Source organism: Arabidopsis thaliana, chromosome 3 (genome assembly GCF_000001735.4).
Source record: "Arabidopsis thaliana chromosome 3, partial sequence".
In the NCBI taxonomy this organism is placed as follows: Eukaryota; Viridiplantae; Streptophyta; class Magnoliopsida; order Brassicales; family Brassicaceae; genus Arabidopsis; species Arabidopsis thaliana.
Genome location: NC_003074.8, coordinates 6,187,186 through 6,200,434, shown reverse-complemented (window position 1 = coordinate 6,200,434; position 13,249 = coordinate 6,187,186). Strand labels below are relative to the sequence as shown.

General features: G+C 37.9%; 3 protein-coding genes and 1 long non-coding RNA gene across 12 annotated transcripts; all 4 read right to left on the bottom strand.

Moving 5' to 3' along the window:
- Positions 1-10: 10 nt before the first annotated feature.
- NRPD2B (nuclear RNA polymerase D2B) lies at positions 11-5,926 on the bottom strand. 3 transcript variants are annotated; one of them, NM_112691.4, is made up of 8 exons: positions 5,721-5,919; positions 5,050-5,475; positions 4,451-4,678; positions 3,396-4,276; positions 2,721-3,012; positions 1,688-2,581; positions 1,285-1,592; positions 11-732 (listed from the first exon to the last, which is right to left on the bottom strand). In NM_112691.4, exons 2-8 carry the CDS (start codon positions 5,110-5,112, stop codon positions 231-233), a joined length of 3,168 nt encoding a protein of 1,055 aa, NP_188437.2. In that variant the 5' UTR covers positions 5,113-5,475; positions 5,721-5,919; the 3' UTR covers positions 11-230. The 3 variants fall into 3 exon arrangements, with proteins under 3 accessions (NP_188437.2, NP_001326262.1, NP_001326261.1); NM_001338327.1 differs by having other exon boundaries at positions 18-1,216; positions 5,721-5,926; NM_001338328.1 differs by having other exon boundaries at positions 11-1,592.
- A 56-nt stretch (positions 5,927-5,982) lies between these two features.
- BGLU44 (B-S glucosidase 44) lies at positions 5,983-8,974 on the bottom strand. The gene is made up of 12 exons (NM_112690.4): positions 8,609-8,974; positions 8,477-8,535; positions 8,294-8,369; positions 8,145-8,216; positions 7,979-8,066; positions 7,653-7,905; positions 7,421-7,536; positions 7,102-7,322; positions 6,980-7,011; positions 6,785-6,887; positions 6,490-6,670; positions 5,983-6,407 (listed from the first exon to the last, which is right to left on the bottom strand). The coding sequence occupies exons 1-12, from the start codon at positions 8,847-8,849 to the stop codon at positions 6,311-6,313; spliced, it is 1,539 nt and encodes a 512-aa protein (NP_188436.1). The 5' UTR covers positions 8,850-8,974; the 3' UTR covers positions 5,983-6,310.
- A 661-nt stretch (positions 8,975-9,635) lies between these two features.
- AT3G03615 lies at positions 9,636-9,866 on the bottom strand. Its single transcript, NR_141014.1, has one exon. It is a non-coding gene; the product is annotated as an other RNA (long non-coding RNA).
- Positions 9,867-10,254: 388 nt separating this feature from the next.
- On the bottom strand, positions 10,255-13,168 carry BGLU43 (beta glucosidase 43; the record flags this gene model as incomplete). 7 transcript variants are annotated; one of them, NM_001338322.1, is made up of 12 exons in its annotated part: positions 10,255-10,584; positions 10,681-10,861; positions 10,929-11,031; positions 11,124-11,155; positions 11,398-11,618; positions 11,709-11,824; positions 11,918-12,146; positions 12,263-12,350; positions 12,433-12,504; positions 12,589-12,664; positions 12,776-12,834; positions 12,928-13,168. In NM_001338322.1, 12 exons carry the CDS (start codon positions 13,139-13,141, stop codon positions 10,488-10,490), a joined length of 1,488 nt encoding a protein of 495 aa, NP_001325994.1. The 7 variants fall into 7 exon arrangements, with proteins under 7 accessions (NP_001325994.1, NP_001078176.1, NP_001325997.1 ...); NM_112689.2 differs by having other exon boundaries at positions 10,488-10,584; positions 11,918-12,169; positions 12,268-12,350; positions 12,928-13,141; NM_001338323.1 differs by lacking the exon at positions 11,124-11,155 and having other exon boundaries at positions 10,377-10,584; positions 11,918-12,169; positions 12,268-12,350; positions 12,928-13,141.
- Between the last annotated feature and the right edge of the window lie 81 nt (positions 13,169-13,249).

Sequence of the window (13,249 nt, the reverse complement as noted above, 5' to 3'; positions counted from 1 at the left end):
ACTGATTTTTACAAAATCCGATCATCATTTACGGTTAAAGAGTCAACTCTTACAAAAGCAACACTTAAGATTTAGTTCAGTGGCTTGGTTTAACGATTTCTTCGTTTCGGATAACCCTTACAGAATCAACCAAACCAAAACCAACACTAACCAGAACAGGGATTGAAGCAAACTACACATATCATCATGGTCTTAAGGCATTAAGCTATTTACATAATAATGACGGGGAATCAGCAGAGCTTGGTGTCGAAGTTGAGAGTAATGCCCATGCTGAACAGCTCCTGACAAAGAAGCTTAGCTCCATAAGGAACATAGACCCTAACCACATGGTCGGAGGATGCGCACACTCTGCAATATGGCCCTCTGATCTTTCTTCCACTGCTTGGAGTCCTCTCGATCACATTCGCATAGGTCTTGCATTTTCTGCAGATGTGCATCTGAGAAGAGTCACTTAGAGTGAAGAGCCGCTCGTGCAGATTAGCGGATGCACCGTGAGCTATTAGGCAGTCTCGCTCCATTTCTCCAAATCTTATCCCGCCAAACCTCTTCCGGTCTGCGACTGGCTGGCGTGTGAGCGGGTGGACTGGTCCGGTGTTCCTGAACTTGACTTTGTTCTCTGACATGTGGACAAGTCGCTGGTAGAAAGTTGGGCCCATGAATATCAGAGAGCGCATCATCTCACCCGATCTACCATTGTAGACCCTTTCGTTTCCCCATCTTGAAAAGCCGGCCCTAACCACAAATATTTACCATTGGCAATCAACAATGATCTAAGAAAGGTTCAACGAATCATACATAATCACAAGGCTCACAGCATCAATCCTCTAACTAATTATATACTGATACATGGCTTTTGAGCCCATTCTGTGTATCCTCTAGACGTTTTGCAGGCACAATTTAATCAACCAGAGAACATCCAACTTCTTAGTTTTTTTGGTCTTACAGAGATATTTGCCCGTCATATAAATCATGCTCACTTCTGGTACTAGGAAACAAAACAAAGATCCACTATGACATGTTTCAAGTAAGGTGCTCAAATCTAGCTTAGTGCCTTGTGCAGTATATTAGCTCGATTTGCTGGTATTATGCATATCATGTCAGCTTTTGAGCCAAAGTCCCAAAGTTCAAACATCTCCAACCAGGCAACATTATTAATAATTAGTTCCTACCCTTAATGATATCATCCATCTGTACTCCCTAGGAACCAAATGTCAATCTGTATTGCATATAATTCAATATTCTGTTTTACGAGCTAAAAACCAAGTGACAATGTGAAGAATGTACCTGTGAAGCTGCTCGGTGATTTCAGTGACACCCGGAGTGGAGAAAGGAGTGGCATGACGTGTCAATTTGGTGTATGCAGCAGAGCTACCCTCCTTCTTTTGTATAGGACAAGCGATTCCTTTGGAGAGAGCAGCCTCCAAGAGTTGACCTGGTGTCTGCCTAGAAGGGAAAGCGTGCGGGTTTATCACAATATCAGGAACTATGCCTTGGATCGTGAAAGGAAAATTCTGCTGTTCCTCTAGATAGCCTAAAACACCCTTCTGGCCATGCATACTGGAAAACTTATCTCCAAGGCATGGAGAACGAACCTGCAAGATGTAAAAGCCAATCAATGGAACATTTGATTCATCATAAGAATGCATTCTCTGAAAAACAGCTCGATTCAGTATGATCTGGAACTTACCTGTCTCAGAGAAACCGCTGCAAAATTCTTCCCTTCATCATTAGAAGATAATACCACTTTTTGCACAATTCCTCTCTCAGTGTGCTTGAGCTTTATACTGTGATCAGCCCCAGACTCGGTGCATCTGCCAATGACAATATCGCCAGTACTCATGTTAGCACCAATGAAAGGAAACCCGTCATCTTCAAGGCTGTCTACTTTGCCGATTTTGCTGTATGTCTTTCCAAACTGAACAAGCTCATCCATCTTCTTCCTCTTCTCCGAGTCTTTAGTATCAACCTCTGCTTTGTAGCTTCTAATCTGCTCTGAACGGAACATACCACGTTCCAATGAAGCCTTGTTCATCACAATGGAGTCCTCTTGGTTGTACCCGAGATGAACATTCACAGCAACAATTGCGTTCTGGCCATTAAATAGAACTTCTTTTTCAAGACACTCTGACGCCAATGTCTTGAAAAGTGGCTTTTGGGGATAGAACAGCTGCTGGGACAGCGTATCGCAGCGGATGTTAGGGTTCGTTGATGAGAATCCGATGGCTTGTTGGCAATGCTTCTGAGACTGGTAAAGAACTCTTTTCCCATGATCGTGATTTGCAAATGGGACAATTGCACAGCTCACACCCAACAGGAATGATAGGTCCAATTCGCAATGCGTGTAATTCTTTGGTTCCTTCAGAAGCTGTTTGATTCCCCATGCTGTAGTACAGTCTTCTTCTTCCTCAATCCCGATCAGCTCGAGAATCCCTTGGTCAAGAAGATGCTTAAAAGGATACTGTGTAGGTTTGTCTTGCTTCAACTTGTGGAGATTTTCCACAACCAAGAGAGGTCGGAGTAGTCTACCAGCGTCAGTGAAAATTCTCACCTCATTGTCATCTTTATCTCGCTTGATTTCCATCTGCAGATAACGTTGTGATACATATATGTAAATAATATTCGACATAGGATACTTTCTGAAGCAGAAAAATCCAAAGCAAATAATCAAGTAGCACAAGAATATCAAAATATAGCAAAACATTTGCTGAAACAGAAGATACCTCGAGAGGTAATTCACTTTGGCGCCGCCTGCTTTTTAACTCCCCGACAAAGGATTCAGAATCTGCACATAATCCAACCCAGTCTCCATTGAGAAGAACTTTGTGTTTGCCACACAATGGTGTGCTGGTATCATTCATCAGCTCTTCCATTCCGCAAGTAAAGAGCATTTCCACCACAGACTCCAAACCTTGAGTGCTAACAAGTCCAAGAAGAGACATGTTCTTCACAAGACCACAATTTTCACCATCTGGAGTTGACAAAAAGCATACTCTGCCCCAGTGAGAAGGATGCCTGTGGCCAACATTAAAAACAATGCAGCCATAGTTCAGTTTCCCAGCACGATTTAATTGTGTAACCGCTCACATTGAAAAGGAACCAAAATGGATAATCTCAATACATGCATCAGGACAACAGATAGATTGACCAAGGGACAAAGAAACAAGAAAGACAGTATCAAAGTTTCTTAATAGCAGCAACATCTATACAAACTCAATATTATAAACCGACGAGACTCTGCAGAAACTGTGATCGCCATCGTATACTAAATAGGTTAATATGAATATCTTTAAAACAGTCTGAAGACATGTAACATTGAGTAAATGCAACCATATCAGTTAGTTAAAGTACGTGGGATATATTTCAATATACCAGGGGAGGTGGAAATTTTCACTTACGGATGTCTAGCATCTCCAACCTTGCCGGTATAAAGGACTTGCTGTCGCGTTCTCCTCAGATCAATCAGAGTCTGCAATGGATTTGCACGACCCAAATTAGCTACAACACCTGAGACCCTTTCCATCTTCCTGAAAGGATGAGACCATGCTCCAGTGGAGAAGGCTCTATTAAGCCCATTGGTGATAACGGAAGCATCCAAATAATGCTCTATAGGCTTCAAATCGCCATCGCCTGAGAGTTGTTTCTGCATGGCCCTGGTCATCTTTCTTCTAGCATGTGCAAGATGCACCCTTATCTCCCTCTCCAACAGTTCTCCAGCGAGCTCAATTCGTTTATTCCGGAAACTGTCCCTGTTTTCACATTTTCGTTTTCCCGCATACGCGCTCAAAAGGCACTTCACCATATAGCCCAGGAATCGGGCTTTCTTCTTCAAACCTTGGAGGCATGGAAACAAATACAGACGGAGGCAATCATCCACACTTTCAGCAGGAGGGAATTTGGTGCTTTTGATCTGATGTTCAACATATGTTAGGGCATTGTTCCCACAGCGAAAAGCTTCACACACTGCATCAGCTTCATGGATAGAAGCTATGAGACTGTTGGTAATGCTTGCATCATCACCATCGAAAGCAATTAGATCCATGGCTTCTTTGTCTGATGAAACACCCAACGCAAAGAACAGGAGCCAGACTGGAATCTCAGTCGACAAGAAGTACACTGTCAGTACTTTCTCCATTATCTTATAGTCTTCTGCTTTCTCATTCTCCGAGAGGCGCACAATGAACCTATTTCTTTTAGTTTCGGACCTGAAGGAGACTGTCCATGGTGAATTAGAAATCCACAATCTCTTTGTGCACATCTGTTCTTGAGCTATAAACACCTGCAAGACAGATTATAATCACGTTAGGAAGTTGTATAACAACTTGAAAATATTTTTTCCAGTATATATTAGAAAAAGAGAACTAATTTCCACTAAGCTATACACTAAAATAGTTCAAAATAGAAATCCCATGATAGTGGATATGCAAAAAGATCCCAAAATGGTTTAACTCACCTTCTCAGCCCCCTTTATCACAAAATATCCACCCTGATCAAAGGCACAATTCCCCTTTTTGCAGTTTTCTTTTCCTTTCTCGCTAGTTTTGCAAAGGACAGATTTCACCATGACAGGTATGCTACCAATTAGAATGTCCTGTTTTTTGACATCCAGTATCTCCTTCTCGACATATTCATCTTGTCCAGTCTTGAATTTGTCGTGTTTAATAACAATTTTTTTGAACACCTAGTAATTTATAAAGTGAAGATGCAGTTAGACAATAAACTACATTTACAAGAATAAGATACATGGACAGCAAAACAGAAACATCATCAAAACTTTGACTGTACAAGAGTCATTGCACACAAGCATGAAACACTCAATTAAAGAACAGTGAGGGAATGGGGAAGAACTAAATAAATAAAAAGCTTAAGATGTTTTTCTTTTATATTTCATACCATGTGGTATTCCACTCTCGACTACATAGACATATTGCATAATGTTGAACTAGAAAGTGATAGTTAACTGGCCTTTCTGAGTTTTCAAGCAAGGGAAATCATTCATCAAATCCAGACAAGCTTACTTAATTTCGACAAAGATTTTGTTAGTTTAGTTACCTCAACTTGGGCATTGACTTTGATCCTTGCTGAGTATGTCATGTTCTGAAGCCTGCATGCCATGGGAGAAACTCAAGCTCCTTGTCATCCGAAAAGAATGTAGGCTTCTCCAAAGTGACTTTTCCAAATTTCACCGTTGCGTATCTCCAATCGCCATCCTTCTTCTTTATTACATCAAAAGACGGTTCCACAAGAATGTCACCAAAGGACTCAAACACATTCTGAAGCCCGTGTTCAATGAAGAAGTTGTAGGAGTTAAGCTGATGACTTATAAGTCCAAACTCTTCAAAGAAAGATGTCGCAGCTTTTTTGCAGAAAGTCTGGAGAAAACTTTCTCCTAGCTCAGAAATATTGATCTGCCCAGCAGACTCGATCTCGTCAACATCCATCTCATTTATGTCTATCTCTGGTATACCTCAATACACACTGAAACAAAAAAAAAAAAAAAAAAAAAAAAAAAAAAGACAGAGAAAATGATAAGAAGCCGTGAAAAACCATGAACCACGAAAATGCATCATGCATGTTTCAATCAATGATGAATACAAACACGAAATCAACAATCTTTCCCCTAGAACCGAATCATTCTCCAAAAGAGAGGAAACTAAAGCATATTCTCCGGAATTGTCCAATGCTTAAAAGCAGAATCAAAGCGTAACACCTAAAATGGGTACCTCGATTGCTTAAGCTGGCACGATTGAGTAAAACGGCGGTAGTAAACGTCGCCGGGAAATCGATGAAGATGCGGAGAGATTCGCCGTAGACGTCGAAAATAATCAAAACCCTTGGCTCACTTTTTCAATGGTTAAGCGAGCAGTCGACGAGTAGGACTGTAGGAGTGGCGAAATCGAGTGGCACTTGTGGAAATGACAGGTATGTCCTTACGATGTTTTAGCGTTAAGTGGCTAAGTGCGCTTTGTTTAGTACAAAGTAAAGAAGGGTAATTACATCAATTCGATTACCAACTTTATGCTTGCAAATTGCAACTTTATAAATCTATAATGTTCAAAGACCGTTATGTTCTAAATGCATATAAACTCACAAAATTGAAAAGGACAAGAGTTCATATTTCATAGTGCAAATTTATTCTTAAACTTTTATTTTATTTGTGTTGAAAAGTCAAAGAACTGAAGAAGGAGAGAGTTCAAGTTACAATTCACCCCCCTTATAATAAACAAAGTGACTAAACCGGCCCCATTATTTCTTCAATCATCAATTCCAACCTTTTTAAAAACTAAATCCACCCGGCATTGATACATTGAGATCATTTGTTGTTTCGTTTCAGAAGTTGCTTAAACCACTGAGCAGACATCTTGGGGTACCTCTTCAATGTTTTGTAATCAACATAAACGATCCCAAACCTATACAATAAACAAAAACAGATATTAATTATAACCTTGATTTATTCTACATATCATACATTTGGTATAAATTTTTAAGTACCTTGAAGTATATCCTGATAACCATTCGAAATTATCTAGCAATGACCACGCAAAATATCCAACCACATTGGCTCCATCATCCCTAGCTTTCTTAAGGTTGGTTAAGTAATCTTTGTAATACTTGATTCTCGTGGTGTCATGTAGTCCTTGAGCTAGAGTAACGTTTCCCGGGTCATCCATACCTATAAAATATGTTCAAACATTTATAAAAAGCTCTAAAATTTATAATAATCTTATAGAAATATAACAAAACAAAAAGAAACTTGATTGAAGATTTTAATTTGTTTCTTTAATACCGTTTTCAGAGAGGATCATAGTAGGGTTGCCGTAACGTTCCTTCATATACATCAAGGCCTTGTACATTCCCCATGGTACGTTGTATAACCAAGACGAGTAAGCCTATAAGATAAGTGGTTTATTTAATAACTTAGACACTTGTATATATATTGCTTAGGGAAAAAAAAAAACATATAATCAAGTGTATATCTCACCCTTGGACCTATTGGCTTCCCCAACTTAGCAACTGCAAGTTAATAATTGTCACGATCAAAATCTAAAGACTGTAAACAAAATCCAAAATCTACATATCGTTATGAATCTTCCAATAACTTACAGCCAAATTCCACATTCCAATCTTGTTGATAACCCAAATCCTTAGGTTTGGTGGTGGGATGTGGTTCGGACATGTAATAAGTCGTGTATTGGTTTATTCCCACAAAATCTATGGAACCTTTCACCATTTTCACTTCTTTCTCCGTGAACTTTGGAAGCCTCTCTTTCACAATGTTCTGCATTGTCTTTGGATACTCTCCATATACTAATGGGTGAATAAACCTTCAAGCATGACCCGAAAACAAAAGATATTCTATAAGCTCACCAAGACTTGATGGTAAAATATGAGTTTTTATTTGTTAAAAAGTTTTAACATTTACCATCCGATATGGAAGTCTCTTGCTCTTTGAGCTGCAAGATTATCTGCTTTACTTCTAGTAAGCGGCTCATACCAAACGAAATCTAAAAGTATCCCAACCCTTCCCTTTTGTTTCGCCTGGAAAATTTTCATTAAGATTAGTAGTACACTGGCAAAAGAGCCATATATATAGGTTTATTTCATCATATCACATCAAGAAGATCAAGAAAACGTATTAGAAGTTATTTGTTTACTTGGTAATATTTGCGGTATCTTTGGACTGCTGCTGCGTGGGCCAAGATAAGGTGATGAGTAACTATGTATGGCTCTGTCGCGGAGTTTCCTTCAGTGCAATTTCCAAATGCTTTTGAGCATCTACCCGGTGCGAAAATACCATTATCATAACCTAAAGCAGCTACCACACGCGGCTCGTTGAACGTCATCCAATTTTTCACTCTATCACCAAATGTCTTGTAACAAAACTCAGCGTAATCCGCAAAATCTTTCCTGTAAAATTTGCATTATCAAAGTTTGTAACTTTTGAGGAATGCATAAAAGAGCTTTGCATATTGGTGCTTACACTACTTGTCTACCAAGCAAGCCTTTATACTTGTTTTCCAAAGCCAATGGAAGATCGTAGTGGTACAGATTAGCATAAGGTGTAATCCCTAAGCATTAAATTAGATTTGTTAAACTTCATTCTATAATCAAATCAGTGTTTTATAAGAAACGTTATGGTTTGATACCTTTTTGAACCATGTAATCAATCAATCTATTGTAATAAGCAACTCCTTTCCAGTTGACTTTACCACTTCCCTCTGCATTCATAAGCTTAATGTTATTATACTAATCTTAATCAGAATTATATAACTATATATGGTTACTTATATAATACCAGGGAATATCCTGGACCATGAAATGGAAAATCTGTAAGCATCGAAGTTCAGTTTCTTCATCAAATCCACATCTTCCTGAAATGTGAATATCATGAACACATGCATGTAACTAATTAAATCAAAAACACTTTCTAATATTTGGATAATATTTAGTAAGATTCAAGATTAGTATAGTTTAATACCTTGTAACGGTGATACTGGTCCACTGTTATCTCAGCCGTGGCATTCTTGGCGATCTTCCCTGTTTATTTTATTTTTATATTAGTTAACAATTGTTAATTATGTAATTATATATTGTTTAAATAGTGAATTACCAGGAATCTTGACGAAGGCATCCCAAATGCTTGGGCCACGACCGTCTTGATGAGTCTCGCCTTCGACTTGATAAGCTGACGTGGCGGTTCCAAACACGAATCCTTTAGGAAAACTCTGTCTACTGAGACCACCGGTGTGCAATTTGTTTTTTTCTGCGGACAGAGAGGATTCGCCGGAGGTGAAAGAAGAGAGGAGGAGGAGAAGGAGGAGAGGCCATGGAGGTGAGCTAAGGTGTCTCATGGTGAGTGAGGTTTGACCGTTTGGTTTGGGGAGGATAACAATTGGGTGGATATTTATAGGCTTTTAAAAGCCTTTTGTTTTCAAAACAAATAATACATGAACCAACGATGTTAAATTGTTATGGGAGTGCATTAGTGGAAAGGTTGGATTTTTTTTTAATAAATAGGATAAGGCTGTAAGCATTATGAATTTAAAATTGAATACTAAATAAAACTAGATATATTTCACCAAATTCGGATTTTAAAACTATATATCATATAATTTTCTAAACTATGTAAAGAATTTTGGTGAAAAGAATGTGAGAAAGTAATTGTCTTTGTTTTTTTATTATAATATAATGAGTTTATTTAATTGATTTTTTACTAACATTTAACATTTGTAACGACTTCGTAAGTAGAAAGTATATTGATGCTTATGCATAGGGAGATGACACAAAAGGACATCATCTTATATAGAGGTAAAAATCCGAATTGCAACAATTTGATTTGTTACCAAATGATAAAATTCTCAGAGAATCTGTAGAAGCTGATCCATACTCTTATGATATCGGGATTGACTGCCAAATATTGCATGGATTTATTCCATAAAACATATCTTCTAAACACAGTAAGTTTTTACGTAGCTGTGTCCAGAGTCCAAATTATATCTGAAAATCAGTCACAATGTTGCTTAAAAAAATTTACCCAAATCGGAATATGATTCTTTTTTATAACTTTTCTCATAAGATAAAAACAACTATATTTATGTGTAATGGCCGGAACAGAATTATCGTGTCCGGCCCACATTTTGAGAAAAAGTCATCACGCGAATCGTAAAGCGCCAAAGGAAAAAACGTGAACACACAGAAGCCGACAAGGGCAAACTGGTCAAATCATGATCCATTAAGTTCAGTCCTCGTGGACCATGAATGCCCCACTTCCTTAGACTTGTCTCCCAAATCTTCACGTGAAAACGTATTTTTCCTTAGTTCTTCTTCATTCAACTCTTGAAAGCACAAACGGCTAGTGAGTAGTGAGTAGTGAATGACAACAAAAGAGAAACTAAAGAAATCAATTTAAGTCCACACATTTCAAAGAACGTGCATGCATTAGGCTTAAAATATCCATTGATGTGATAAACGGTACGGAAACTAAAGATTTTTTGTCTAAAAAGATATGTGATGTGAATCGTGTTATGAGATTTTTCAGTGGAAGAGGAATGATTACATCCATTATTGAGTCGTCGAGTCTAACAAGCATTTTAGCATCTCAAAATATCCATTGATCAAGATTCCTTTTTTGCCAATCACTTGCAATAATTAGTTGCCCTGTCACATAACATCAACATCTATCTTTTTGATACAAGTGATTTGGAAGAACTTACACATCCATTTTAAATCCAATATTTTTCTAATTTTGAATGACTTGATAAATAGAAACTGAGCCACGGTAAAGTGAATAGAAATTAAAAAAAAATGAGGATGAGGATGATAGCATACATTGTTGAATGTAGAAGTTCTATGATAGAAGAACCAAATTTCTTGCTGCTGTTTTATGTAAGCGTTGAAATGTCAAAGGAAGACAAGTTCTTAAGTTATACACATATGACATATTCATTCACCTCTCGTTAACAACCCAAATCATAGACACATTGACCACATCATTTCTGGTCCCGTTTCAAAAGTTGTTTAAACCATAAAGCAGACATCTTGGGGTATCTCTTCAAGTCCTTGTAATCAACGTACACTATTCCAAACCTAGGCAGAAAAAAATCATTAGAAGAGTACCATATAATATACATTTTCTCAGAAATAATCATATACCCAATAGGTATTCATTAGTTAATTCCGCACCTTGAAGTATATCCTGATAACCATTCGAAATTATCTAGCAACGACCACGCAAAATATCCAGTTAGATTGGCTCCATCGTCTACTGCTTTTTTAAGCTGCACTAAATAGTCTCTATAATACTTGACTCTTGTTGTATCATTTAGTCCTTGAGTTAGAGTTATGTTGCCCGGATCATCCATACCTATAAAGATTATACACTTAACATCTCTAGAGATCTTGGATGTGGAACAAAAATTTATATTGAATACCGTTTTCGGAGAGAATCATAGTTGGGTTGCCATAACGTTCCTCAATGTACATTAAAGCTTTGTACATTCCCCATGGGACATTGTATAACCATTCTGAATGTGCCTGAATAAAATTAGATTAATTCATAATCAGACAACTAAGCAATCATCAGAGAGAGTTAACAAAACTCAGAAGAAAACATATATTTATCTCACCCTTGGACCAATTGGTGTCCCATTCTTTGCAACTGCACATATTAAGATTTCTCAGTATTAATATCATGCACATTTATATTGCCACAGTCCGATCCCATAAGGACGAACCAGCCTTACTTTTGGTCCAAGTCTAGAGTAATTTTTCTCATACTGACATATTTGCTTTTGAAACATTCAGACCCTAACTTAGCTAGTTATATGTTCTATAATCTAAGCAAGATCAAGTTCATTCATAAGTCATAACGGATAAATGTACATATGAACAAAAACTTACAGTTAAAAGTGACGTTCCAATCTTGTTGATAACCCAAATCTTTAGGTGTGGTAGATATTTTAGGATCAGACATGAAATAAGTTGTGTATTGGTTTATCCCCACGAAGTCTATGGAACCTTTCACCATTTTCACTTCTTCCTCGGTGAACTTCGGAAGTCTCTCCTTCACGATGTTTTGCAACGTATTTGGGTACTCTCCATACACTATTGGGTGAATAAACCTTCAAACATTATCCCCACACAAAAGATATTCTTATAAGCTCACCAAAATGTAACTGGAAAAATATGAGTCCAAAAGTTTGAACCGTTACCATCCAACATGGAAGTCTCTTGCTCTTTGAGCAGCGTCATTGTCTGCTTGACTACTCGTAAGTGGCTCAAACCAAACAAAATCCAGTAGAATCCCAACCCTTCCCTTTTGTTTCTCCTGAGAAGAATTTGTCAGTTAGATCTTTAGTAATCATATACATGTTTAATATCATAGAAACAACTTGAAGGAGCCTATAAGGTTATTACATACCTGATAATTTTGGCGGTATCTCTGGACGGCTGCTGCATGTGCCAAGATAAGGTGATGTGCAACAATGTATGGTTCAGTTGCAGAGTTTCCATCAGTGCAGTTTCCAAATGCTTCAGAGCATCTACCCGGCGCAAAAATGCCGTTATCATAACCTAGAGCAGCTACTACACGAGGCTCGTTAAACGTCATCCAGTTCTTCACTCTATCTCCAAATGTTTGAAACAAAACTCTGCGTAATCCGCAAAATCTTCCCTGTAAATTGCCTCATATCAAATGATTGTAGCTTTTGAGGATGTTGCAGTAAGAGACTAAAGATTAAAAGATAAATCACAAGTTGGTGCTTACACTACTTGTTTACTAAGCAGGCCTTGATACTTTTGTTCCAAGGCTAAAGGAAGGTCATAGTGGTACAGATTAGCATACGGTGTAATCCCTAAGAATTAAGTTACATTCATAAGACAATTAATGATCAAATCAAAGTGTCTATGAATGTTCAATGTACTAAAAATCTATACCTTTTTCGATCAAGTAATCGATCAATCTATTGTAATAAGCAACTCCATTCGAGTTGATTTTACCGGATCCCTCTGTATTCATAAGCTGAAGTTATAGACTAATCTTAATCTAAAATATAAGCAATGTAATTAATTTTATACATTATCCAGTAATACCAGGGAATATTCTAGACCATGAAATGGAAAATCTGTAGGCATCAATGTTCAGGTTCTGCATCAAATCTACATCTTCCTGAAATGTGATTAACATGAACACCAAAGGATGTACATTATAATATAACCACACACAAAAAAAAATATATACATGATGATTTAGGAACAAAAGATTAGTGACAAGAAGTACCTTGTAACGATGATATTGGTCCACTGTTATCTCAGCAGTGGCATTGTTGGCAATCTTACCTGTGTTTTTTTACCAATGGTAAATAAGAAATCGAAATGATTAACTAATCAGTTTAATTAGTGAATTGTAATTAGATTGATTATGAGATTAACCAGGAATCTTGACGAATGCATCCCAAATGCTTGGACCACGACCATCTTGGTGGGTCTCGCCTTCGACCTGGTAAGCTGACGTGGCGGTTCCGAACAAGAATCCTTCCGGAAAACTCTTTCTGTTAAGACCGCCGGTGGCCAATGGGACGGCGTCTCCGGACGGCGACTCTTCGCCGGAGCGGGAAGCAGAGAGGAGGAGGAGAAAAAGAAACATGTGAAGCTCACTATGGGACAGAATGTGGGGACTGGGGAGTGAATTATGAACGAGGATCAATGTGTGTCTTCTTGCTTCAGGCTTAGAATTATAAGCGAGATTAATTAT